This window comes from Falco naumanni, chromosome 15 (genome assembly GCF_017639655.2).
Source record: "Falco naumanni isolate bFalNau1 chromosome 15, bFalNau1.pat, whole genome shotgun sequence".
NCBI classification, from domain to species: domain Eukaryota; kingdom Metazoa; phylum Chordata; class Aves; order Falconiformes; family Falconidae; genus Falco; species Falco naumanni.
In genome coordinates this window covers 3,905,812-3,933,033 of record NC_054068.1, presented here as the reverse complement: position 1 = coordinate 3,933,033, position 27,222 = coordinate 3,905,812, and the positions used below count along the sequence as shown (strand labels likewise).

General features: G+C 46.6%; 1 protein-coding gene across 3 annotated transcripts in view; it reads left to right on the top strand.

The window, feature by feature from the left end:
• CRISPLD2 (cysteine rich secretory protein LCCL domain containing 2) overlaps positions 1 to 21,951 on the top strand; it is a 35,630-nt gene extending 13,679 nt beyond the window's left edge. For all 3 annotated transcript variants that reach the window (XM_040615517.1, XM_040615516.1, XM_040615515.1), the window contains 13 exons: positions 143 to 261; positions 2,296 to 2,428; positions 2,551 to 2,666; positions 4,553 to 4,653; positions 6,247 to 6,396; positions 7,214 to 7,274; positions 7,908 to 7,974; positions 8,951 to 9,081; positions 9,222 to 9,265; positions 10,183 to 10,255; positions 11,403 to 11,478; positions 16,253 to 16,386; positions 18,466 to 21,951. In XM_040615517.1, coding sequence (XP_040471451.1) covers positions 143 to 261; positions 2,296 to 2,428; positions 2,551 to 2,666; positions 4,553 to 4,653; positions 6,247 to 6,396; positions 7,214 to 7,274; positions 7,908 to 7,974; positions 8,951 to 9,081; positions 9,222 to 9,265; positions 10,183 to 10,255; positions 11,403 to 11,478; positions 16,253 to 16,386; positions 18,466 to 18,520 — 1,260 coding nt within the window. In that variant the 3' untranslated portion in view covers positions 18,521 to 21,951. The remainder of the gene's footprint in view (positions 1 to 142; positions 262 to 2,295; positions 2,429 to 2,550; positions 2,667 to 4,552; positions 4,654 to 6,246; positions 6,397 to 7,213; positions 7,275 to 7,907; positions 7,975 to 8,950; positions 9,082 to 9,221; positions 9,266 to 10,182; positions 10,256 to 11,402; positions 11,479 to 16,252; positions 16,387 to 18,465) is intronic.
• The last annotated feature ends 5,271 nt before the right edge of the window (positions 21,952 to 27,222 follow it).

The following is a 27,222-nucleotide window of genomic DNA, read 5'->3' as shown; positions in this document are numbered from 1 at the left end:
AAATGTCCTGGCTTCCACAATGACAGGCCGGGGTGAGTTGTAGTTTAGTCTTTCTCCACTAACTGCTGTTGGTTGGGTCTCTTGATCTAATACGCCTGAGATGACAAATTGACCTGTTCTTTTCTCTCCCCGCACCCTGAAGACCTGGGATGAAGAACTGGAGAGATCAGCCCAAGCTTGGGCTCAGCAGTGTATCTGGGACCATGGGCCTAGTGTCCTCATCAGGTCAATTGGACAGAACTTGGCGGTTCACTGGGGCAGGTAAGAGTCGGGGTGCTACAAGCTCACTGCAAAAAGCAATTTATGGATGCTTCTGGAGAGCTAGTTGCAAGGTTGTGCTTTGTTGAAACTTAGCAGAGCACTGGGGAGACGGGAGAAAAGCTGAGGCTCATTAATTGCCGTTGCTTTGGTGAAACGGTTAGAGCAGCAAGGTCTGCAGCCACCTTCGGCTCCCTGTTCCCAGCAAAGCCACGCTGGTGTGCGTAACTCCATTTATCTGTATCCTTGAGTAGCGCAGCTGTGATGTCCTTAGGGTCACTCTTACTCTTAAAGAACAGCTACAGAAGTCATCACCCTTGCTCCTAAATCTGCTGTTTCAAGGGGGAGTTCTGGCACCATGCTGAGAGCTGGCTGAAAGCTGAAGTTTCTCAGAAACAATGTTTGGATTCAGCTGCTGGTTCGGAACTTAAATATCTCTTGCTGAATTTCCCATAAATACTTATCCAGCTCCTAATTTCCCTTTACTGAAAACACTGCAGATTTATATTTTCTTTCTTTTTTGACTTCCTGGGGAAGGGTTTTACCCTAGATTTGTGAACCCAGCTAGGAAGGCTGTTGTTAAGACTTCCAGATGGATTTGCCTCTCTGTCTCATGGTGAAATTTGTTAAGCCCCTATCCTTGAGCCTGTTACAGGTTAAGTCTGCTTTACGCAGCAAACATTTTGTACGTGCTCAGGAGCCCTAATGGGTGGAAATGCAGTTATGTTTGTTGTAAATCAGGTAGGACTTGGTCGAAAGCGATGGAAATTTGCTGGTGTGAAATTAGCCCAATATAAAAATTGGGCCTGTTTTTGTTGGCAGAATTAAATAATGATTGGAAAGTACGGTGGTTAATACATTGGAAACAAAGTCAAAAGATCATGCTGTTCTTGGCTCTCCTACAAACGTTCGAGATGGCCGTGGATTACTGATGGAGGTAGATCCAATCTTGCTCCCTTTGCAGTCGCTGAAGGGAAAAAGAAAGCAGATATATCTCAGCTTTTTCAGGAACGGGCCATAACTTGATTGCCTCAATTTCCTCTCCTGTAAAATAGGATTCGGAAAGTATTCGCTTAATGACATCATGAGATTAATGTTTTTAAAATACTTCTAATGAATGATTTTTAATGAAGAGTTGGCTGAAAGAACAAACTCCAGTTGGTAATGATATCACCCGTGTTTCTGGCCGCTTGCTTCGTGTGAGCTGTTGAAAGCAATAAAAAGCAGCGGGTTCGAAGCGCTGCTCTGCTTTGACACACACTTTGCAGATTACTCCCTTTGCTGGCTGTGTACGTAGCACGCAAAATGCGTACGAGTTTCTATCGGTAGTTTTAGCATCACCAGTGCTCCTGCAGACGGCCCGAGTGGCACCAGCGCTGCCGCGGGCTGCAGCAGCTGGTGCAGAGCTTGCACCAAGCGCCCGCAGCCTGCGCGGGGGCTGGCTGCGGGGGGGCACTGCTGCAACGGAAGGTGGGGTGCGTGTGCACCAGCTCCAGGCGTGATGTGGGGGTGCAAAAGCCCACTGGCTTTCAACGGTCTTACAGTATGAACTGCTAGTGGGCTTCCAGATTTGACTAATTGCCCGGTGGTAAAATAGGTGCACGATGGCTTTCGGTTTAAGGTGTTCGGCAAACCTTAACTTCTGTTTTACTTCCAAAATACAACTTTTCTGCCCCACTAGAAGTTTTTTGTAGTTCTGTGGAAAAAGTCAAGAGGACATTTCAGGTCAGCGGCACTTGAAGAACATGTCAAACCTATAAATAATACAGAGTCAGAGCGGGCTGTGAATCTTAGGGAAAAACAATCATCTTTAATATTTTCAATGAGATTTCTTTGCTGCCCATTAGGCCATGTTACTGGGGTCTTTAAGCAACGCCTTCTCAATGAATGGAACTTGCCTTAAGAAACTGTTACATAAAAAATTAGCAAAACTTGCGTTAAAAAAATCTGAGCTTACAACAATGGCAGGAGGCTACAGATGCTCTTTGCAAACTTCTACCAGAACTTTGTGATTTTAAACTTTCTTTGCTCCTTCAGGTATCGGTCTCCAGCTTTCCATGTCCAGTCTTGGTATGATGAGGTTAAAGATTACACATACCCATATCCTCACGAGTGCAACCCCTGGTGCCCAGACAAATGTACTGGCTCTATGTGCACGCATTACACCCAGGTAAGGGAGACGAAAGGCCCTTGTACCTGCACCCCCCGCACCCCCCGTGTCCCCGCTGTCACTGCAGTGCGTGCCCGCGGCGCAGTACTTTGCCGATTTTAATAACTGCGTCGCACTTGCAGATAGTCTGGGCCACGACGAACAAGATCGGCTGCGCCGTGAACGTCTGCAAGCAGATGAACGTCTGGGGAGAGATCTGGGAGAACGCCGTCTACCTGGTCTGCAACTACTCGCCAAAGTAAGGCAGATAAGCCGGGCTCGCTCCAGCTTTCCTGCAACTGGCAGGTTGCTCCGCTAGCCCGGGATCTGGGGAAGTGATTTCAGGCAGTCTAGACTGGTGGTTGTGGCTTGAAATTTTCGCTTTAGACGGCAGCACAGAGCTGGTTCAAGACTTCTGAGCATTGCCTGGAAAACCGAACGAGGGGCTGGGGCCAGGCTGGAGCTTTGATGTTCCTGCCATGGGAAGGAGAGCGGGAGATGGCCAGGATGGAGCTGGCTGGGCTGCCGGCGGGGGTGGGAGGGGATGGGTGGGGGTGAATAACGCTCCGGCAGCAGCAGCAGCCTCTCTACCGGCCAGGTAAGCTGCCGTGCCGTGATGCATTTGCGGTCCCCTCCCTGCAAAAGCTGCTGGTTTAAGCACACCGCAAAGCCAGCCCTGCGGCAGCCGCTGGTGGGAGAGAGGCGAGGAGCTGCGAGGAGATAAATCCCAGACCTGATGAGCTCCCTGTGGCTTAAAAAAAGACAAGTGAAATTACTGCATCGCTCAAGATTCAGCTGGCTCAATGGTTTGATTAAATTTCAAAAGGAAAATCATCTTTCTTGGCTACTACATCTAGGAGGAGCTTTCTACCTGACAATGGACAATTAATATTTTTGCTTTAATGGCTAATAGGGGAAACATTCCTGCTCCAAGTCCTTGGCAATTTAAAATGTAAAACCAAAGCAAAACAGGGAAATCACTGTATTTGAGTGGCCTGGAGAGCATCTGGCTGCTGGAGATCCCCGGGCAGAATGATGCGGGGGAAGGCAGCCGTGCGGGTGTAGAGCTGGCAGTGCCACCCCGGCAGAGCGCTGGGGGGGGCTGCCTAAGCCCCTCTCCCCACGCTGGACACCGAGCACGTTCCGCTTGTGGTTTGGTGGGATTTAACAACCTGCTCCTCAGAAGGAATCACCATCTCCCGTGGAGCTCCTGCAGCCGGCTGGGCTGTTTGCATGTCGTCCATTCAGGCTGCTGGATGGAAAAATAGTCTATTCCTGCAGTTTCTGCTTAATCTTTTCTCGCTGGCATCAGCGCGCACTGTCCTCAGCTGGCCTTGTAGGTGGAGACAGCTGACAGAGCAACACCCCCAGGGTTTGGGCCACGGGCTGAGCTCCGGCTCCTCCAGCCTTCGCAGCCCCTCAAGCCCCTCAAGCAGCACGGAGTGCCAGAAGGGGCTGTTTTTCCGGGTAGTTTCTTGAGGAAAATGCAGCAATCCATTGGTTTACTCCTGTTTACCTAAGATCGCAGTGTATCTATTGGAGTCTAATGTAAAAGTGATTGTTGCATGCCGTTCATTTAGGTAAACCCCTAAAAAAATCTCATCTTGGAGGCGAAACAGGGAGGAACTTTTCTCTTACAAGGCTCTCCTGGGCTGGTTGTTCAGTCTTTGCTTGGTTGCTCTGGGCCAGGATGATGTTTCTGCAGCCTCGGAGGCAAAACTGGGGACGCGAGGGTGGCCAGGCTGGGTGAGGAGGGAATGCGGGGTGCTGCTCTGGTTCCCAGATGATCTGGCACGAGGGTCCATGTATTTCTGGTGGTTTTCCTGTTTGGAAAAGGTTCCAGATGGAAAATGAGGCTGCTTTTAAATGGTAAAAGCTGCGCTGCAGCCTGTCCCAATGCAGCTGCCGGGGGGTGTTGCACAAGATGGTGGGAGCCTGGTGGCTCTGAGAGGTGAAGGCAAGCGGGAAGCTGGCGCTGAGCTACTGCTGGGGTCGGGGATGGAAAGAGCCGGGACAGGCTGCCTTTCCCATCTACAGCCCAGGGCGAGCACAGCAGAGACACCCGTTCTCCCCGTTGCTTTAGTGCCGGGGGCTTGGATGGGTGTGTGGGTGTGTGACGGGTGCGCCTGGCTCCTGTGCTTGCAGGGGCAACTGGATCGGAGAAGCCCCGTACAAGACCGGCCGCCCCTGCTCCGAGTGCCCGCCGAGCTACGGAGGAGGCTGCCAGAACAACCTCTGCTATAAAGGTGCGTGCTGGGGGGCTCAGGGGGCACCCGCCGGGGCTGGGGAAAAGGCTGGAGCAAACTTAGGCCTGGAAACTTTTGATTAGAAGCAGCCGCAGCTTTATGCACCTTTTAATCAGCATTCCTTAATATTTCGACACCGTGACACGCAGTAAATCGGTGGCCGCTGCTGGATCCGAAAGGCGCTGAACTGCCTAAAACGTGGAGCTTGGATTGGGTGCGTTTTCTGCAGTGAAAATGAGAGCGAGCGCTCGGATGGGGGAAGCTGCTCCGAGCTTACGTGGGTTTGGCTCGGGAGCTCCGGCGGGATTTTGAGTGCTGGCAGGCTGCAGGCAGGAGCGATCCCGTCCTCGAGGGGTTTGTTTGGGAAGGGAATGTTCTCCGGCGCTTACCAGCGGCGACGTGGGTGGGCAGAGCTTGGCCGCCTGCCCCGCTCCTTTGGGGGCCAGGGATGGAGCGTTTCCCTCTCTCCCCACCTTGGTTTTCATGGCTGCGAAACGAACACAGCAATTTGTGTCTCTTGGAGGACAGGAGGGGATCGTGGACGGTTTTTCCTGACCTGTGGAGTTTTCTCAGAATAGAGGTCAATGGAGTGGAAAACCTGGTGAATGCTGAAAGGGCCGGTGAAGCAGCGCTGTCCCCCCGGCGCGCAGCGTTTTCTGGGGCCGTGCACTGAAGGTGTTTTCCTTCTCCCATGTGTTCTGCTTCACGGAGAGCTGGGTTCTCAGAAGCAGGCAGCTTCCCTGGAGACTTGCCCAAAGCAGAGGCTTGCTTTGCCGCAGAATTGCTTTTATCATTTTTAGCCTGCGGGGTCTGGGGGGAGGACCCCAGGGTGCCTGTGGGCTGCGGCGGGGAGAGGGGAAGGGATGCCCCGGTGGCACAGCAAGAGGGAGAGAGCCCTCTCGGAGCCACCATCCATCACCCCTTTGCTTGCATCGTTCCTTGTGGCCAAGGATGAGAGCGGTGCAGGGGTTTTGGGTAGGGCCGGACAAGCGGAATGAGTTTTGCCGGCACCGTTTCCCAAATCCCTTTGCCCAGCTGCAAGAGCAGGCGGCAGCTTGTTCTCCGGCGGAGGTAAAGCCGGGGGTAAACCCACCGCCGGCGGTGAAGCCAGGATCGGGCTGTAGCAGGACCTGAGCTTCGGTGGAGGCTTGGCCGAAGCCCTGCTCGTGGGGTGGGTTGGGGAAGCAAACCCGGGCGGGAGGAGAAAAGGTTTCAGCCACCTTCACAAATACTGGAGTCCTCTCTGCGTGCCCTCCAGCAGATCTGTGTTTTCCTCCAGAAAGACCTGTATGGGAAACAAGAAAAAATATCAACGCTTCCTTGCACTCATCAGTGGGGATCATTTCAAACCTTTAGTGTACGATGCTATACGTGCCACTTTGTGTGCAGGGGAGCGGGGGAGGGGCAGTCTCCCCTCCCAGCACCTGCCCTGGCGATAGCCCTGTGCTACATTTAATGGCCATTTTTGAGCTTCCAACTATTTAAAAGCAAATCCTTGTCAAACTAAATCACCTCTCTCAAAATATGAACCTCTCCAAGTTCCCCGTCAGTGCGAACACACTGTAATGATTTTTAATCCCCACTTCTAACAAGGTTACCGTTACGAGGATCCCATCATCACTGAGACGGACGAGACCAATGAAGTGGAGATTTCACAGGTCGCGGAGCAAAAACCGGTGCAGTTCTACCCTCCAGAAAGCAAGCCCAGCAAAGCTGTGAAAACCGTCCTAGACTCCTACATGAGTAAGACAGCTCCTTTCTTTCTCAGGTCCTATAAGTTTTAAAGTACATCCATGGGGAAAGGTGTGGAAAGCGCTGAGGAGGCTCAGGAAAAAAGTAACTGGGGGGACGTTTGAGGGGAGGGGGAGGTAATCTGGGCAAAAATTCACTTAATTATAGCAGAAGCAGGGAGCAAAGCTTTCAAAAGCCACTTCTGCACGTCAGACTGCAATAGTTATTTGACCTTTTAAACCATCTCAAGGAAGTATCAATGAATCAAAGGTCCCCCATCAGCAATCAATGTATTTCCCATTTAAAATACTCAGCCCTCAACAGTTACCCCCTTCGCAGCTTTTTGGGGGGGTTTAGTTCATTTCCTTTTTATTTCTTGCTTGGGAAGATTTCTGAAGTTATTTGTGGAGCTGGAAGTACTTCCTCCGTTTTCTAACTGCTGCTAATTAAAAGAGACTTACTGTGACAACAAGGCGAGGCAAGCCAACGCATCCTTTTCAACTTTATCTACCAGCATCTTGAGAGTCTGTAATTAAATGGAGAATGAGAGCTCTGGCTGCAGACCTCAGGCTGTAAATCAAAGCCTTCAGCTGTCAGATCTTTCTTCCTTGCTAATATTTCCAAAGACACCTGTCGCAGGTGAAGGGCTAAAGAGGCACAAACCGCTCCAGGCTGGGCTGGGCTGGGCTCTGATAAAATTTTAATCTTGCTGCACCAAAGACCTCCAGGAAAGATGCATGGTGGTTGCACATCTCCATAGCCCGAAAGCAGACTGTGGCAGTCTCTTTCCTTTTACAACTATTGATTTATTTTATTGTTTTCTCCCCAGCACAAGTCATTACCTGTGAAACCAAGATGAGAGACAAATGCAGAGGCTCAACATGCAACAGGTAGCATTTTACTGATACTTCTTGGAGCTCTGCAGGAAAAAGTGGCCTAAAAATGATGCACTACTTGCAAATATGAGAGAGGCTATACTATGTATTTTTTGTGACTACCTAGACAGGTCTCTTTTTTTTTTTTTTTTTTTTTAAAAACAAACAAACAAACAAACCAGCCTTAATTTCTCTTAATACAAAGTCTTCAGCCAAGCCTAGAAATAAGGTGACTCAGTTTATTTCATTCAGCCATGATGACCCACAGTTTCAGGGGTCCAAAATAATTTAATACATTTTGGCAGAGTAATTTTTGAGCCCTTTTTAAGCACTCCGCCACTGGCCAAGCCAGACCAATAATTCATGGCTTGTCCCCTCCCAGCCAGTCAAGAACTTCTGGTTAAGGTTTCTGCAAAGAATGGGACAGTTTATCACTTGGAGAAAAACCAAATCCACAGAATCTAAATATTGGTCAGGCTTTTAAGGAGGGGTGGAGAAACTGTTTCAAAAAGTAGCTATTTTGCAATCTTGTTTTTAAATGGAAGAGTTACGTGAAATGGATGGAATGACTATTAAATGAAATAGAGTCAAAGTCTGTTTTTCTTGAATTGTTTTTTTGCCACCCTCAAAGATATATATCTTTACTAGGTATTTGTGCCCAGCTGGCTGCTTGTACAGTAAGGCAAAGATCTTTGGAACATTTTATTATGAAAGTGTAAGTACCTTTTAATAGCTCATAGATGTAATTTGTGGGGAGTTAGCAGTAATAACAGAAATGGGAAATGCCAACGATTCTAGTGTAATTTGGCTTTTCAGATTCCCCAGTTGTGGTGTGTAAAATAGCACTAATAAAGATGATCTCTATTTTCCTCGTCTTGGTGATAAAAGGAAGAAGTCTGGAAAGGCAAAGTGATTCCAGACGTGACTTGCTCATGAATGCCCTTAATATGCAATGAAACCCATGGCAAGTGAGGGATGGGGATCAACAGCCAGCTCTCACAAAGATCTCTTCTGTAGTGTGGGCAGCTGTCATGCTGAACAGAAACTCGAGATGAAAAACACCGCTAAATGTTGTAACCAAATCATATTTTGGGCTGATTTGCTGGATCTTGAATTAGCAAGATCGTTTATAAATAAAGCATGACACTGTTTTCCCATCAAACTACTTCTGGGGTGAAGAAAACTTGAAAATAAAAGGGTTTTCATTGAAAAGCATGTTTGCCCTCCCCGTTCTCACTGGTGGTGCGTGACTGCATCGCCCATGGTACATCTTTGCCCTGCAACTTCTGTGACTGCAGACAGCCACCTCCTCCAAGTGGTTTCAGCAGAAATATTTTGGGTTTGAATATTTTGTTGAGAACTGGAAATATTTCATACCGGTCATTAATTTCCAATGCTGCTTTTCTTCTAAATTGTATCTAAATGTATGGTTTTGTTATTTAAAAAAAAGCTTGCCATTCAGTGAGGCAGCGCTTAAAATAACAATAATAATGATAATAAAAAAAGAATAAGGCTGTGTTGGAAGAGTAAGATTTAACAACCAGATTCCAAAGGAGTGTACTCAGCTTCTTTTCCATTTGGCACTTCGGTGGTGGTTTCATTTCTTCTTCATTTTTCGCACAGCGGTCGGTCAGCATGGCTCTGTGAATGAGATTTATTTCACATACTATTTGCATTTGTGCTCTTGTCAGTCATCAAGCATATGTCGAGCTGCAATTCATTACGGCATCCTGGACAATAAAGGAGGACTGGTTGATATCACAAGGAAGGGGAGGACACCAGCTTTTGTGAAGTCTACCAGGAACGGTGTGGAGTCTTTTAGGTACTACCTTCATGAAAAAGTTTTTTGTATTTGCTTTAAATATAAGTAGATGTTTGGTCATCTTTGTTACTCATATGTAGACATAGTGATTCAAGTAAGCTTATTTTTTTAATAGATGTTTTCGTTTGCTTATTTTGCAGGAAAAATAAGCCTTCAAATGCATTCATGGTTTCCAAAGTCACAAGTAAGTTTTAAAAGTTGAGAAGAAACTCTGGCTGCTAATGGGGTACTTGAAAAGCATCGTTCCTTACAGCGCTCTTTCATTTCAAGGGGTCATATCAAATGGTTCAGTACCACAGCTAAGCCCTAGAGTGGTGATCCATCACCTGCTATGGGCAATTCCACCGCCAGCCACCTCATTTTTCTGTGGGGATCTAAGAGGAAGGTTCAGAAAAAGGTGATAATGGGCCATTTCCAGCAGCATCTCCTGGTGGTGGATCATGGCCGGGTCCAGGCATCAGCTGCAGTGTCACAGGCTGCTGATAGCAAAGTGATGGAAGCTGAGGCATCCTTGTATGAAAGCCTCAGTCTAGTGTGAACACTGTATAAAACCTGAAAAAAATAGTGCCTAAGATAATAGTGTGATAGTATAATGAAACACATAATGCATACGAGATCAGTTTCTAGCAGCGAGCCATCATATTTGTGGTGAGCATGTAAATAAATACAGTGGAGTTCCGCTTTTTCAACAGTTTCCACTTTCTGAATATCTTTGAATAATTCCTCCTTCTCATACATAGAATCATCATTTTGATTAGATCCACTTGACCTACTTTCAGGGAAAACTATAGGTGTCAGGTATTCGGGTGCCACTTCTGGAGCTGTTGAAAAAAACCATCGTCTTAGGGATCAGCTACTTTTCTTCTGCAAGCTGTAACACTTTTAAGGCCACATTGTAGTGTGGGAGCAGGATTTCTGCTGGAGAGCTGGTCAGCCCTCTCCTGGGTGCATGCCATGGGTAGAGGAGCGAGCAGCTTTCCTCCTTGTGCCCTCAGCTGGACATGGGTCTCTCCAGATGTGTTGCGTGACTGTGGTTTGTGTTCTCCACAGCTGCCTGAGCTGTAGGTCTAGTAATGTCCCTCTCCATCTTTATCTCCGCAGCGCAGACGCTGGATTGCTATGCTACAGTAGCTGAGCTGTGCCAGTTCAAAAAGCCGGTGACCCATTGCCCAAGGTACCACAAGCCCATTTATGTATGTTTTGGGCCCCCTCACTCCAGGAGGGACGTAGAGGGGCTGGAGCGTGCCTGGAGCCGGGCAGGGGCTGGGGCACAAGTGCTGTGGGGAGCGGCTGGGGGAGCTGGGGGGGTCAGCCTGGAGAGGAGGCTCAGAGACCTGGTGTCTCCGCAGCCACCCGGCAGGGGCTGTGGGCAGGGGGTCGGCCTCTTCTCCCAAGTAACAAGCGACAGGACAAGAGGAAACGGCCGCAAGTTGCACCGGGGGAGGTTTAGATGGGGCATTGGGAAATATTTCTTCATTGAAAGGGTGGTCAAGCACTGGAACAGGCTGCCCAGGGAGGTGGTAGAGTCACCATCCACGGAAGTGTTTAAAAAACGTGTAGATGTGGCGCTCAGGGCCATGGGTTAGTGGTGGGCTTGGCAGCTCTGGGTCAACGGTTGGACTTGATGATCTTAAAGGTCTTTTCCAGCCTAAGTGATTCTATGTTCGCCTTAAACCTGCTCAGCTCCGAGGAGGGCCAGCTTAACAGAGGATGCTGAGGTCCCCACACCTGAGGGCTAGCAGGGACGGAGCTGATTTTACCAGATGAACTGGAGGAGGGGGTTGGGAATGGCATGTTTCCTCTAGCCACCGTGCTTTTCTTGGCATCGTGAGAGAAAATTCGTGTTATGTTCTCAGACTGCTTCAGTGACACATCAGGCTACGCAATCCCATTTCAGCACACCCCTATATATATGAGCGTGCGACTTTGCACTCTGAATTTGTTCTGCTGCACTTGCTGCTTTTTGGATGTGGTTTTCCTTTCCACCTTAAAACATGGAAGAAGTTTGTCGTGCAGGTGTAAGTCGTGGCAGGGCAGGGGGCCACAACCATGTGCAAATACTTATGTGCACAGCGCTGTGCAGAAATACAGGTCCTCCCCTTTGAAAATGTCATAAAAGACCAATCCCTCTTTTCCTGGTCTGAACGCCTCTATTTACAGTTCTGCAGTAACTACCAAAAGTCATCTGAGGGGAACAAATAATTAAATTCGCTGTTGCCACCTGCAGACCAGATGCAGGCACTTGAAATCTCCCAAGAATGCAGCTTGCTTTCCTGTTGAGCCTTGATATAGAGAATAAATATGAATAAATTGTTTTCTAGGATTTATTGTCCAGCCCACTGTAAAGACGAGCCGTCGTACTGGGCCCCGGTGTTTGGCACAAACGTTTATGCAGATGTGAGTACGCTCCTTCCCCCGGTGACCCTGCGTGTCGTGACATCTGTGTCACAGGGCGGGGGTCATACACCGCCGTTGAGGGAAGAGAATCAGACTCTCCGTGGTCACTGCCACGTGGGGGTGGGTAGATGGAGATGAAGGAAGAAGCAGCACCAGCAGTTACCCCACCAGGCTGGGGCCAATGGGCTTGGGGAGCCCTTCCACCCTCCGGCACCGACTTACTCGTGGGGACTTGGTCAGGTCACTCAACCGCTCCGTGCCACACGGGCGATGCCTGTGAAACCGCGGTAGCGCCTGGCCACCTCTGCAAAGTGTTTTGGGATCTACAGCTGAGCACCAAGGGCTTTCATTACACGCTGTCACACTATACAGTTGGCAAAAATAGACCTTCTCCCCCCTCCCCTGCCCTCCTCTTTCTGGGAGCTGAACAGCGTTTTTGAGCGGGCAGGACAGAGTGCAGAGCAGTGGAAAGAAAGCATGCAAGCTGGGTTTATTGGTTTGTTTTTCTAAACCCTGCTCATGGGGATGAGCAGAGACTTGATGCTAAAACTAGGCAAAGAGTCATTTTTTTGAAATCTCTTAATATTAGGCCTCTAAAAACTGGGTTTCAATGTTTTTCCATTTGCGGGTGCTTTTTTATTTTCCCTTCTCTTTTTTTCTTTTTTTTTTTTTTTTCCCCTCACTTTTTTCATATTTTTTTTTTTCCATCAGAGGTTGAGTTTAGAAATGCCAGCTCCCTGGCGGGCGAGTAGCCTGTAGGAACGTGCTTTTTGGAGGCCTGGGGGAAGCAGCCGGCAAAACTGTAGGGCCCCCAGCTTGAGCTCACCGTGGAGCTTTGCAGACTCCTGAGAAAAAACATCCTGCAGAAATGGTACAATCATTTGGGACGAGTAATTTTGAAAGCAATTTAAAAAAAAAAAAACAACCACCACCCTATTTTTTATTTCACTTGAGACTAATGTTTTCTAAACGCAGAGTTGCACAAACAGGTTAGCCTAGACCTGCAAATTCATCAGGCAGCTGCCGCCCCGCGGTACCTGCCTCCGTGCGTGCTCCGACCCGCAGGAAATGGGAAATAGTTTTCTCTCTTTTACTGAGCACAAATTTTCTTCAGGTTACCCCCGAACGGGGCCTGCAATTACAAGGGAATTAGGTGAGGACCAGCATCCCGGGCTGGTGTTGTTTCCTGATTTGTACTGACGCAAAAGGATTAGTGTCCTGCAATGAATCCATTTCCTCCTGTACCCCCTGGGTATTGTTTCATAAACCAGGGCATGTACTGCCATTTGGGAGGAAAATAAAATAGAAAAAAATAAAAATATTTGGCCGCTTCCTAGAGGGTTTGGTTAACCTTTTTCTGGACGACTGTACTAATAGGGTGATGTGAGTGTAATAAGGAAAGCATTTAGTTTTTTACGAGAGGGCGAGATTGGTAGCAAAGCAGGTGAAACCAGCTGGGGAAAAAAAAGTTTGAGGTGGCTGTGAAACATGCTGCAAAGGGGATTTTTGGATTAATACAAAAGTGGATCACTACAAAGAGGGACCGATGCTGAGAAATGCTCAGGCTGGAAAGCTGACAAGTGAAACACGCATGCCATGCAAGGAGAATTTGGGAAAAGGCTTCTCCCAGGGAGCATGGGCTGTGCAGGATGCTCTCCAGGAGGGGATGCTGTGAATTAACCTGAGCCCACCGCTGAGGATTAATTAAAGTGAGCAACCAGCTGCATGAGACCAGTGCTGGTCTTCTGGGAGGGCTCTTTGGCTTCATGTCTAGGGGGGCACCTTCATGGCCCTGGGGCGACTTCTGCTTCAACTGTGTCATCTTAAATACGTTATCTAAAAGGAAATGAAGCATTTCGCCCATGTCCAGTTTGCACTCCCTGCAAGGTACCCTCTGGCTTTTTAGCACCTTCTCCAAAAGGCCGATTTGCTAAATGCTTTTGCAGGTGAGGAGCCGATGGTCCAAGCTGTGATGGCAAAATACTTGGCTAGTCCGTGTAGTGATGTGACTCACTGTGCTTCTGGCCCAAGGTAGCATTCACATTTACACCATCCCAGCCAGGCATGTGGAAGTTTGTTTTGCCATGAAGAACAAAGAAATGTGAAGAATTGGCAGTTTTTGTGGGATAATTCTGATTTTTATTCAGGGGGCATAGGAGCCATTATCTGCATTTCTTGTTAATGGGTTTTTACCCACTTTAAATGCATTCTGATTGTTTTTTGGGTTTTTTTTTTTACTCATCATTATAAAATTATCTTGGATTGTGTGTTTATAAGATTATTTCCTGGGTGCTCCTCTTGGCTTAAAGCACAAAGAGATATTGACAAGCTTTGCTTTAAAAAGCAGTGCAGGGAATCGTTTGTAATGAAATTAGTAAGATGATGGAACAGGGACATAAAGGAGCATTAAATTTTGGGGTAAATGAACAAAATGCAAGAAAATATGCTACAGGAAAAGCTGATGACCAAATCCTAGGTCTTTCCACTGAATGGCATTACTTTTTGGTGAGAACAGACTTGCTGCCATCATGCAGGGCTTGCAGATGGAAGCAGCACAGGGAGAGCATCTCCAGCATCCTCTCAGTGCTGAAATTAGGAGCCAGAAGCAACTGGCTGGGGAACAGAAAATTTGTTGCCTCTTTTCCCTCGTAGCACATTGCAGTGAAATTCTTTACGCTGCCATGTAAGTGAGGAGGAAAATAAATAAAGAATAAGGTCTTTGAGCACGTAATTGTGTCTAGGAAATAAACCCTCACCTCTTACTAATGAGGGCAGGACCATTTCTGGGGTGATGCTGGAGCTGTGTGAACACCTAAGGGTCTTCATCGAGGCTGTAAAAGAGCTTTTAAGTTTAATGAGACACTTTTGTCATTTGTCACTCTGCCTGGCTCCTAGTGTGACATAAGACTGCAAGGGAAACCCATCCCCATCCCTGCTCGAAGCCCTACAGAGCTAGGAGAGAAACAACTCTCTGTGCTTGAGATAAGGTCTTTCATCCACACTTGTGGGGCAGTTGGTTGGAGGAGGATAAATCACCTGCAAAAAGAGGCAGGTGTTTATCACCAGAGCAAATCAAGTCGGATGGCTCAGCTCTCAGGAGATACAAATTTAATGATTAAACTAGCCATACTAATGAGGAAAATACGAGTGATTAAACTCATAGCCACCGACTGTTGCTAATGGCCCCCACTGTAGTACTGTCGTGTTATGGTGTGTGCCTCCCAGTGCATCAGGAAACGCTCCCAGAGCATCCCGAGGGGCTGTGCCATGGAAAGCGGTTGCGTTGTCTGTGCAGCTGTCGTACTTCTGAATTTGAGGGGAAGGCCTTATTCTTGTAACGTCTCATCTTCTAAAGGCTCTGCAATCAGTTCATCAAAGCAAAGCCTGGCCTGGGACAGAAGAGGGCTGTAATCCAACAGAGTGCTTAGAGGAGAGTGGGGGTGAGGCAGTAAAAAAGCCTGTTGATCAAAGCTTTTAGTAAGCAGCGGAACAGCAAGTCCTGGAAAAACCCAGGAATGCCTTGAAAAGAACAGTTTAGGATGTCTCCCAGTGGAGAGTGTTGCAAATGGATTCAGGACAGTTTAATTTTATGAGCCTATTTTAGATTTACAGATTTCCCACCACATGCTAGGGTGAATTCACAGCATATCTTCCAAGCGCAGTGTTCGCTGGCTCCCTTGGCCATATATAGAAGCAAAATACCAAACTGGCACTCCAAACCCAGAGGGCTGCCAAGAGATAGGCCATCCAAAGTGATAAATATATAGGGGGCAAGGCAAACCTGCCATATATGGCTGCTAGAATGAAACGGCACCATCCCTATCGTACGTACTCAGCGGGAATGTTTGCCCTTGTCACTGGTTTTGGGGTACTCCAGTTTTTAGTGATCAGGGAGTTTATGGGGTTGGGCTTTTCACCGGCTGCCAGTCCCTGTGCAAAGCTGGTTTTTGCTTTTTGTTATTCCACCTTGCTGTATGTAAATTCCCTAGAATCCACTCGATGGCCAAATTTATACTATGCGTAAGCCTTCTCTGCTTTTGCTGTCTTTTCTGGATGCTTTGGGAGCTTAGTCATCAGTTGTTGGTGTTTTGTGTTCCTCCAGCAGCTCTGACTCTGCACATCTCGGAGAGCAGGGTAACGGCGCGATGTGCAATCGAGAATCTTTAGTCTTTTCAGAAATGTTAATCTCCCTGCGTGCTTGGTGTTGCCTTACGGGATAATGCCTGTCCAAAAGCTACATCAGCTCAACGGGTGCAGTCTTTCTGCTTTTCCTAGAAAGAAGGATGTGAACTGTCCTGAATAATAGGAGATCGTTCACCTTCCTTCAGGAAAAGTGTCTCCTTTTCAAGCAACGGAGTGAACAAACTTTGCAGAGGTGGCTGGTCACTAGCAAAGAGTTTCACTGCAGCGGTTTCTGTGGTGCAGCCCCAAGAGGCACTGGCTGGAAGGTTTTCCTCCACTCAGCTTTGGCCCTGGGAAATCTCCCAGGTACAGCTCCATCACAGATGGGAATGGTGGAAGGGCTGCTTCTCCTCTGTGGTGGTGGTGGATCGTCTTATAGCCAGGGCTTATGGCATACCTGCAAGATCTGGTCCACAACATCTTTTATCCCTAGTCTGTCCGTAAGAGGGACAAAATTGTTTCAGGATGTTTTTAATTTTTTTTTTTTTTTTTAAATCGTTGGTTTTTCTTGGTGCTTACAGAGATAGGAAATCTCCAGATGTAAAACATAGACTTCTAGTTTATAAGTAAAAATAATTAACTGTTTTTTCAGAGCTCCAGTATCTGCAGAACTGCAGTGCACGCAGGAGTCATTCCAGATGAAAGAGGTGGTTTTGTGGATGTGATGCCTGTGGAAAAGAAGAAAAATTATGTTGGCTCCTTAAAGAATGGAGTCCAGTCTGAGAGGTGGGATGTTTTTCCTTTGTAGTTTCCTCTTATTCTCAGCTGTGTGTTCAGATGTGCGTCAAAGTCCGCAGACATCAGCTAGAAAGGCTGGTGAATTGGAAATATGTGACCTAACAGTGTCACTGTGAATTTTGAGACCCAAATAAATAGAGCGTGTTGTCCTGCTCTTATCTGCCACGGCTGAGGAGCTGCTTTCAGATCGGTGTGAAAGGTAGGGAAGATGGTTGAGCCTTGTCTTGGTTTATTACAGTACGAGTCCATATTAATACATCTTGTCGTGTGTGTCTAACACATTAAAAGATAAGCATGGGTATTTTTGCAGCTTTCAGCCGGGTCATATTTTGAGGATTATAATTGCGATTTCCATTCAGTTCTGGGGTGTGGGATGCACTTGTATTTGTTAACAAATTGCCTCTATTCTCTTCAAAAGAAGCTGTTAAGAATATTAACTCTTCCAGCTGAAACCAGGACAGAAGCATAAGTAAATGAACCTCTTGAGAGATGATCAAACAGTTTTTGAAGGTCGATTTGTCACCCTTGTAAATTTTTTGTAGTTTCTTTTGGGCCAACCTTGCTGTTTTCAGTGAATAGTTGTAGATCAGTGCTTCCAAAATCCCACACCTCCGGATGATGGCAATGATCAAGTCATAACTCATTCAGTCCTTTCTAATTTGAAACTTCTGTTTCAGTCCACGATGTATTTTTTTCAGATACCAGCGTGATGGTACTAATTTCTCAGGGCTATCTTTGCAAATGTAGTATTTCCCACTGTTATGGGGAGTTTGGTCACTACTAACTACTAACTCTGTCTGCTCTATGTAGTTCCTCTTTTATGATTACCACAAGAAATCCAAAAGTTTTTATTCTAATACTGGATAATCCAGGATGCTGTAGAGCATCTCACAAAACAAAAATAAGACCACAACAGGAAATCTATAGGCATTAAATACGGGCTGCTTTAGTAGAGATCTACCAGGGCCAGCGTTTTGCAGTTCTGTGATTTGCAATTCGATAGATTGGATTTAAGTGTCAAACCTCCTATCTGTATGAGTTTTCTTCTATCTCTGTCTTGCTTTCCCTTACCTTTTACACTAACAGACAACTTCTTCCTCAGCGGGCAAACTTTGCCCTCGCTAAGAATAAACCCCACTGCTAGCAGTGACATGCAATATGAGCGCCTGGTGCTGATCTGGGAGGTGAGGGAAACCAAAGACGTTCTCACAGTGGGGATGAGCATGAAGATTTACAGAGTGTTCTTTACACTCAGCAATAAGGAGCACCTTCATACTGTGAGATTCACCAGAGAGTGAAATAGCTTTTCAAAGATCAAGGTGAAAACCTTACCCTTGAGGACACTGGAAATAACCTTTGGTAAAGAGACGTACCCAAACAGGTATGGGAAAAGGCTGCCTTTAAAATTTACTGAGCCTTTGCCCCTTCTGGAATGTTTATTTTGCAGGAATATGACATTTTGCCCCTTTCCTGGGGTTCTGCAGCCCAGCAGGGCTGAAGAAATAAGGGCTGGTAACAGAAACAGCCCCTTTTGCCCCCATGGACACAGCCAGCCCCAGCAGCTCAGAACTGGAGCTGGTGGGGACAGCTCTGCAGGTTGAAAATGAATATTTGTATTTATTGTCATTTAATGCGAGCTGATCTGGCTGCTCCCATTGCCAGCAGCAGGAGACGGGCCAGACAGGCCCTGGGAACCTGCCAACCTATTTGACAACTGTTTTTTAGGAAAACATGTTCCTCTTTATGCCTGAATCTCTGCATAAGGGAGCACAGTGTTCCTTGGATAAAAGCTACACTGTAGGAGAGGCTGTTGCTTCCCAACTCCTTTTGTTGGCATTAGCACTGTAGATTTGGACTGGAAACATAGAACAAAGGTGAACTTGTGGATTTGTGCCTCTTCTTTTTCATCCTGTCCCTTTCTCCTGCTCCTGATAAGGCGACACCAGCCCAGAGGCAGTGTGCTACAGCAGTGCACCCAAAAGAAATTTGAAGTTGCCTGTAGCTGAACTTTGGGCCCTGTGGCACCAACATTTGGTTCATGATTTTTTTTTTTTTCTTTTTCTGCAGCTTGAAGAATCCTTCAAATGGAAACGCTTTCCGAATTTTTGCTGTGAAGCAGTAAATTCCCAGGGAAGGTGCAAGTTTCTTTGGGAGAGCACTCTGTTGATCTCTAGAGACAGGAAAGCTCCTCTGATGGCATCAGCTCTGACCGTACCCTCCTTGCCAATCTCTTTCAGGGAATTAAAATAGGAAAAAAAAAAAAAAAAGAAAAAAAAAGGGAAAAAAAAAAAGGAAAAAAAAAAAAAAAAGACACCAGGTTCTGACTCAGCTGTTTGCATCTCATCGCACCCATTCAGTGTTGTATCTTTCTGTTTCGTGTTTTTGTTTCTCTCGGGGCATTCAGCAGTGATAAACTGTTCTAACTTTTCAATTTACAAGAGGTGTGCTACACAGAACGGCGGTGGCTCAATGTACAGCAGACGTAGGGATCTCGGCCTGGCCCTTGGTGGCGTTTTAGGGTGTGAAGCTTCTGCTGCGATGGGCATGAGGACATGCATTGCTAAGCAGAATCAGAAGTGAGCGACTGTCCAGGCACTGGACCCTTTTGAAATGAGAAACTGTTTTAAAAGTTGCATCTTCTGGGGAGACGCTGGGCTTTGATAGAGTGGTTTTGTGTATGTTTGATGTTTTCTGTGCAAAAGAAGGGAAAATGTGGTGGTTTTCCCAACGAGTTGGCATGCCCCAGCACTCCTGTGTGAGGCTGCTGGGGCATCACACCAGGCTACGTTGTACAATGATGGTGTCGTGTTTGGGGAGAGGGCGTTCTTGTTGGCTGGACATCAAGGTGTTTTGGGGACTGGAGTAGGGTGTGAAACGGTGGCAGAGATCCTCACTGCAGAAAATGAGGCCACCAGATAATCCAAATAGCAGGTTCAGTGTTTGCTGGTCAAACATTCACAGGTATTTTGCTGGTCTGGCAACCTATGAGAAGTCAGTGAACCGGGGCTCCTGTGCTGGCATGTCTCATCCTATACTATACGCCATTTCAAATAAAATTTCAGTTAAATGCAGTGTATTGTTTTATACAGCAGTGCTGGTTGTTTTCTCTGTAGTAGTTCAGTAGTGGTAAAGTTAATCTTGTTTCTGCTAGGAATGGTTGCACCCATAGGAAGCGTGTTCGCCTCACCTTTGTGCAGCTCTTTGCGCAGTGGGTGCAGTTGTGAGACTTTAAAGTGATGGCATAAACTGGGCGAGATGAATTTTTCCCCTTCGATTTGTGAAACCAAGAGATCCCCACTTTCCGTGTAAGTGCGGTGCCCGTCAGCATCTGATATCCAGGAATGGTGTGTTTTGCAAAACCCGTCGGTGTTGTAATGATGGTATTTCCTATTTTGTTATTTATGCCTCCACATGCACCCAAATGCATTTCAGAGCCAAGAGAAGAGCCTAGCCTGACCTCCTCCTTTAAGGTGGGAGAGTGTTCTTCTTCGCTTTATGTTGGAAATTCTTCTCTGCTTTATGTTGGAAATGAATTCTTAGATTTGGTCTAAACATTAATCTGTCTGTCTTTTGATGCACAGACACCCAGTCACTTCGTTAGTTATAAGAAGGCAACGCAAACTTTTAAGTTCTTCGGTTCTTGTAAATGCATAGTCCTCCTGCTCAGTAACTTGGTTGTAATATTGTGTTACAAACGGGAAAATATTTCCCTCTATTTGGCAGATGTCTCATAGCTGCTCTTACGCTCAGGCTATGTTTGGTTTAATTTAGACAGATATAAAAACGTTCAAGCTGTTTCGAAACACAAACCAAAATTGTCTATATGATTAAGCATTTCTTTAATTCTGTAAACACCATGAAATCGGCAAGGAAATTACATTTCTCATTCAGTTGGTCTCCCTGTTGGAGTTTGTTATTCTGTGAAATCTGAATTCGGAAAGAGACCTTTTGTAAAATATGAAATTGGAGCTGCTTTGCATCATCTCCGAAAGTGCTGCACAGAAAGCCTGCCTTTGGGGGGGGGACAGAGAGAAATGACTCTACGCATCGTCTTTGTTTCTATAGTATCATCTTCCAAGGTGTACAGTATTTGCTTTAGATAGGAAATCTGAACTGTTTTTTTACTTACTAGGTAAATTGGTGTTCAAAACAGCTGGAACATATCTTAGAAAAGCTGCTGGTTGGAAGCGTTTGAGATCTTGGCAGTGAGATAAGGCTTCCCTGTGTCTGCCCACGGTGAATAATTATGCTATACGTGGCCTGGTTCAAGCCCATTAAATACTGCAGCGTGAGGCTAGGACCATCACGGGCCAGATGGTAGTCACAGTGCAATTTATTGAATTGGAAGGAGTAAGAGATGCAGTCAGGTATTCTCCACGGGGACTGCAGGAGCACATACAATGCCTTCATGCTAATAGGATCCCACCTCTGACGTGCTGTCCATGATAATTGCGTATGCTGCAAAACGATGGAAAAAAATGTAAGGACTTTTGCAGAAAAGTCCAGGGGATTATTGTGGGCACATAAAAATCCAAACAGATTGGGATGTATCTACCTGACGAAAGGGGGGCAAGGGAAGAATTATTATTCCAACAGAAATATCCTAAAATGCTTCATTCAAGTTACAATTGTGTATTTTTATCTTCAGCCAACTGGTTTGGATTTTGGGAAACCGATATTAATTTAAGTCTGTATCTGTTTATTTTTATATTTGTTGTACAAAAGAGAAATTGTGACTTTACTACACAAATATTAGTTGAGGTCCTGGGTGCTATTAATTTAAACATACCTCCACCAGAATTAGGGGTGAACAGGTCCTCCAAGGCAGTCATGATGTATCAATTACTTGCAATCATGGGTGCTAGCTATTCATATTATAGGTGGGACAGTACCAGTTTTTAGCCAAATATTTACTGATTTTATTTCTGATACCGAAACATTTCTCAGCCTAATATATTTCAATGCAGCTTAAAGATGCAGCACATCTTAATATCACCAGATCCGTTCCTCCTTAGACCCCAGCTCAGCAGATTAGTAAGCACGTGCTGGCTTGAAGCACCCAGGTGTAGTCTTACTGAAGCATCTGGTTAAAACCTTGGCAAAGCCGATGCTGCCTGGTGGTTCTTCTCCGATAAATTTATTTTTCAAACCAAGACTGCCAGCGCAGACACTGCCATTGCAGAGCATCTGGCCCAGCATAGCCAAATGTCCAGAAAACACAACCAGTGTGACAACCAAAGCACGGCACTTCCCCAGGTGCCGCTGTGCTGTCAGGTCCATTGGCTCCATGAGTATCTTTATTTTAAGATGTTCAGCCAACGGCTGATTGAGGAGTCTCCAGTTGGTTGGTTGTGCAGTCAAAATATTTAGGGCCAGTTCATAATTTTTGCTTTTTTTTTTTTTTTTTCTATGAAAAATGATGTATTTTACTTCCTATGTGTAAAAGTTTCTTGTAAATTTTTGTGTGCCTTTGCATGTTTTTTGAGGGGCCGTGTGTTTTGTTTATAAACTATAATTTTTTTTCTAAATGCAGAATTGTAAAATATCTTTTTTCCCCCCTCCATTTTCTTTTGATTTCTGAATTATTTGTGAAATAAAACCTTCCCAGAATGAATGCTTCTCTTGTCTTTAATGTTCAGCCAGAGCCGGGGTTGTATTTAGAAGAGCTATTTGGGATTACTCCTGGGGACTGGAGTATTCCCTGTAGAGCCCGAGCGAGATTGAGATGTGCGGAGTCTGTTCCACAAACAAATAAATAAAACTGCCCCGTACCCAGGGATTAAAAGTCAACTTTTACCCCATCAAGAATAAGATGTATGCTTTCCTGAACCATCCTGAGAGCAAGGGAAAATCACTCTCTGTCTTTAAGTCCCCACAATATATAAGGGCTGAAGTAGATTAATGAGTTGGAAAAAGTGTTTAATGAAGTAGTGCTGCAAAATACAACTGAGAGAAACTGCTCCCCGCCTGACCAGGCTGTTGTTAAATGGACACCCCACCCCACCCCCCTTTTTTTTTTTTTTAAGATAAATGTATACGTATTTATTATTATTTTTTTAAATTCCATTTGAATTTTCTCCAAGCTCCTATGTGCTGACAGCACCACAAATCAAACCGGGTTGTTCCGTGGTAACTCAACACCATCTCAGTTAAAGGAGTGACAGGACAAGGTTTACAGCTCAGCCTCCAGGCAACGAGCACTGTATGGCTTTTGTCCAAAAATGTGGACTGAGCCACGGGAGGGAGTCCTGATTGACAAGAAGGCCATGATATTTTATGTTTTCCATTACATATACAACCAGGTCAACATAAAATACGGAGATGTTTGCATTACTCTGAAGCTGGCCTGATATCATTATGGTTGAACAGTATTTACCTGTAAAACCCAAAGACTGACAAGATAACAGCATTATTGCGCTGCCAGCTATTTCTGCAAAGTTTCTTGGCTAGTGCATGCCCTGCAATTACAAACTGCCCGTTTTACCTTGCTAATGCCCAACTTATGCTTGTTTTCTCCCAGTCTTACAGCTGCAAAAACATTTCCCTTGCTGAAAATGTTGGGGAAGATTTTCAGGAGCAGAGCTTAAAGGTAAGCAGAGAAGGGTATTCAGACTAATGCTCAGGGTCATGCTGAGGCTGCTCACACTGTCCTATTAATTGCAACAGTTATTTGATTTCCTATTTGGTAGCGCTGCAAAATGCCATGGCAAAAATTAGGTCCTGGTTGGCTTAAAGAGGAAAACAGTTTAACACCCGAAATTTAAGGCTGATGTTCCCATCCTTCCTGTCAGCTTCTGACCCTTTGACGCTGGTTCTGGTTTTGTTACCTGCTGTCGTCTCCTGCTTGAGCCATGTGCTTTATCCTGTGTTCTTTACCAAGGAAAATGGTGTTATCACGGGGGCTGTGTAAGAGCAACACTGCAGGCAAAGCTGTGTCTTCCTTCTGTACAGCAGGTATGCACTCAGGTAAGTGAGGAAGGAGAGCAAACCAAAAAAGGTAAGAGCAAAATTTAATATATCCCCCCCCCCCCCCCGGTTGGAGGTGGGATTCAGATTCATGCTTTAGTGGAGATGGCACAAAACTGGGAGGCTGAATGAAGATAGAGGGGAAAGGAAAGAGAAACCCATGTGGACCTGAGTGAGGCTGGCAGCCTACAAAAGGAGCTGAGCTGATCTGGCAACCCTGTTTTCCCGTGTTGCTGGTAATCCTCTGGGATCAGCAAGTTGCAGGGCTCTCCCGGCTTGCTGTTTCAGGAGAAATGTCATCTTGCCTGTTGCTCTGCCTTCTGCTGCCTGCTCCTCACCCGGTGCTGAGCTCATCAGAGGCTATGTATAGCACGGGCATACCTTGGGATGGGTGTTCTTAAAAAAACCCACATTCATTTATAGGATGCACCCAGGCGATGTTTTCAAAGCCATTTTGCAAACGATGGGGTTGGTTCTCATTTATACTAAGGACCTACTTTAAGGCACTTAGAAGACATTTATGCCACTTTAGGGTGTGGACAGAGCAGTGTAAAGAAGCCTCAGTGTAAACAGAAACCGCCCTTATATCTTGTTGACAGTGGTTAAAAAAGGGTTATGGAGTTAAATCAACAGACAAGGTCTCCCTTATGCAGCGGTCTTCTCTGCAGCTTGCTCCTCACCCTTCGGCCCACGCGGGTGAGCAAGGGCTATACGCAGGGTCCTTCATCATCCCCTGGCACAGCTGAGCACATCGTAGTGCTATTAAGTGTCAAACCGAATAGAAGGTTATTGATAGCAGGCAAAAAGTCAAGAGGCTCAGGTGGAATATTATAGCCGAAAGGAGAAGGGGAGCACAGGTTTGCAAAAGAAATTCAGTGCTTCAGAATGCCTTACAAGTGTCGCTTCCCTCAGGTTTAGGGCTCCTCTGGCTCAGGGTGGCCATGACCCCGAGAAAGGACCTGCCAACAGGCACACCATCCTGAGAAGTGCTTGACACCGATATCCTCAAGCTTTTATTTCAGTAGCTGCTCCGAGGCTTGTTTCTGCACATCTGTCTTTTGCACTTGTGGAAGCTAAGGAATGAGCATCTATGAACTACGCCAAGGGGCCAGAGGACAAGTTTGTCAGAAACAAATCTTAAAAGCAGCCTGATTTCCTTCTCTACCAGCTTAACAGGCTTTGGGAGTTGGGGAGAAAAGAGTAATACCCGATACAGATGGACTGTGGGAGGGTTTTTGATACAGTCTCACTTGACATGCTTGTAATCAAAATTTGGTTTAGATGAACGCAGGGGGCTCCAAAACTGCATAGTGACTCTGCTGGAAGTTGGAGAACCAGCCTGCAAAATTAAGCCAGCACTTGGAAGGCGAGAATACAAGGAATAATAAAAGATGGAGACCAACCAGTAAGGCAGTAACTCAGCCCAGCTGAGATAAAGAAGAGTCAAAAGCATCCCACTATTGCCAACGAGATAAATGTCCTGTCGGATGCGCAAAGAGGGACACGATCTGCAAGGCACGTGAGAAACCTCGGAGCTCTGCGCGGTGCTGTTAAGCTCTGCGGTGCAGCACGGTGCCTGGGCTGGTACCCCGCTGCCCCGACAGCGTGCAGCCGACCGTGGGCAGCCCAGGAGGAAGCAAAGAGAGCGGCCCAAGAGCTAAAACAACCTCCATGAAGGGAAGAAGCTCGCTGAGGATAACAGAGGAGAGTGAGAGGACTCCTGAAGTGTGTGAAGGTACCGTGAAGGGAGGGAGGCATTTGTTCTTCATGCCCAAAGGGGCCCCACTAAGATGTAATAATGGGTTTGAAGTGTAGTGGGAAACATTGAGACTGGCCGTTAGGACAGGCTCCAACAGGCACAGATATTCTGTGTGGTCTTTTCAGGTCATTTTTCAAAGTTTTTAAGGAAATGCTAGATGGCAGCTCCTACAAATGAGGTCCTGCTTCGAGTGGAGAACGGACTAGAAAATGTCTTGATGGCTGTCCCAACTGTGATTTCTATAATTTTTAAGGTTAAAGTAAACATGAAATCACATGGGAAGGTTTATCACCTATTTGGATAGATACCCGGATCAGGATTGTGCGCGGCCGTGGACTGGTGGTGTTCCGTGGGTGATACAGATAGACACCGTCCAGTAGAAATGCCTTAGGTGAAGGTGAGCAGCATCATGCTGGTATGGACTGAGATGACAAAAACTAGTCGTTGTTCTGCTAACTGTTTGTTGTTCAGGTTTTTTTCTTTCCTGTAGGTCTTCTGGCAGACAAATGAGTCCTGTGGGACCCTGGGCTTGGTTTGCAGATGGATCTGTGGGCCTCATGCCACGACTGAGGTAAGGCACTGGGGACAACCCTAGAAAAATGCTGATGTGAGATGCCAGCAAGGGGTGACTTAGGGCATCCCTGTAGGGTTGTCACTGAGCAGAGCAACACAGACCAAGGGCTGGCTGTCAGAGAGCAGCACGGACTGCTGGAACGCATCTCATCCCAGCGCCAGGCACGTAGCACCAGCTGAGGACAGGTTTTTGGTGGGAAGACGGAGGTCATGGAAATTTTCACATCTGCAGAGTCATGAAATAAGCTCAGGCATCTGAGGGCAGCCTGGCTGCTCAGCAGGCTGTGCTCGCCTTTCCAAACACAGGAGTGAAGTCAGGCTGCCTTAAACCTGTACAGCAAAACAGAGGCACAGAGCTAAGCAGCCTGCTGCTCAATCAGTGCTTTTCTGGGGGACAGCTTCTTTATCAGAAAACAATGATTATTTTTTGTTGTAAATCCAAAGCGCTAACTTGGAATTTGTTTGGACACAGCCATTTTAACAAGAGCAATAAAATTATGAAAACCCTGGAGTTTTGATGAGCTCAAAACTCTCCAGTCCAGACCAAGGAAAGGATCTTGAAAGCCAACTCTAGCTGATGTTGTGGACAGCTCGGGATGCAGATCCAGAAAATGCTCGTGAACCTTTTTTGAGGCAAGTTACTGGAAAAGTGGTCAAGCCCTGGCCCCTCGGCCATGTGCACAGCACGGTGCAATGGCACTCTGCAGAGGGGGTCCCCGGCCCCCCGGGCCCCCCGTGCTGACGCAGGAGACGCTTGTGTGAGGTCTGTGCTCTTCTCTTCTATAATCCATGACTTCAGATAAAATCAATGCCAAGTACCCAAAAAAGGGATTGTGTATGCTCTCTCGCAGCTTCTTCCCGTAATCTGAACACAGCGTTCGACTGTGACAGTTTTGCCAGTAAAAGAGAGGTTTTTCCTTTGCCTTGAGATCCAGATTTAAAATTAGCTGCGCCTCAGCAGAGCCATCGGCAGCGATCCCTGCCAGCCTCAGCGCTCAGCGTTAGAGGTTCAGGGCCATAAAAGAGCCCAGCAGCCCAGTTTAAACAGTGACCAGAAAAGTTTGTTCAGGGTGGGCTCCCTGGCTGTTAACGCCAGGAGCTTCCATTAGCTCCTACATCGAAAAAACCAGTCAAACTTTATAAAAATACTTCCTAAAGTAAATATTACTGAGTCACAGATACTAAATATTAATAATTCATACATTGGGAACAGAAATATTAGCAGGAGCTGTAAGGCAGGTCTTTTTAATGTGTAATATTACAGAATTGGGTATGTGTTCCTGTCTTTTTTTTTCTTGCCTTGCGTGTGCCAGCCCTTCACGTCTGAGGTGCAGCCTGGAGCTGCTCCGAGCTTGGGGTCAGCGGAGCTGGCTGGTGTCGAAGCCCCACGCGAGGAGGGATCCATGCAGGCAGGGTGCTGAGCAGCGCTCCTCGGCCGGGGGGTCAGTAGTGTGGCGCTCCTGGGGAACCAGGGGGTTCGACTCCATACTTGCAAACTGCAGATAAATGAGGTTGTTTTTTTTTTT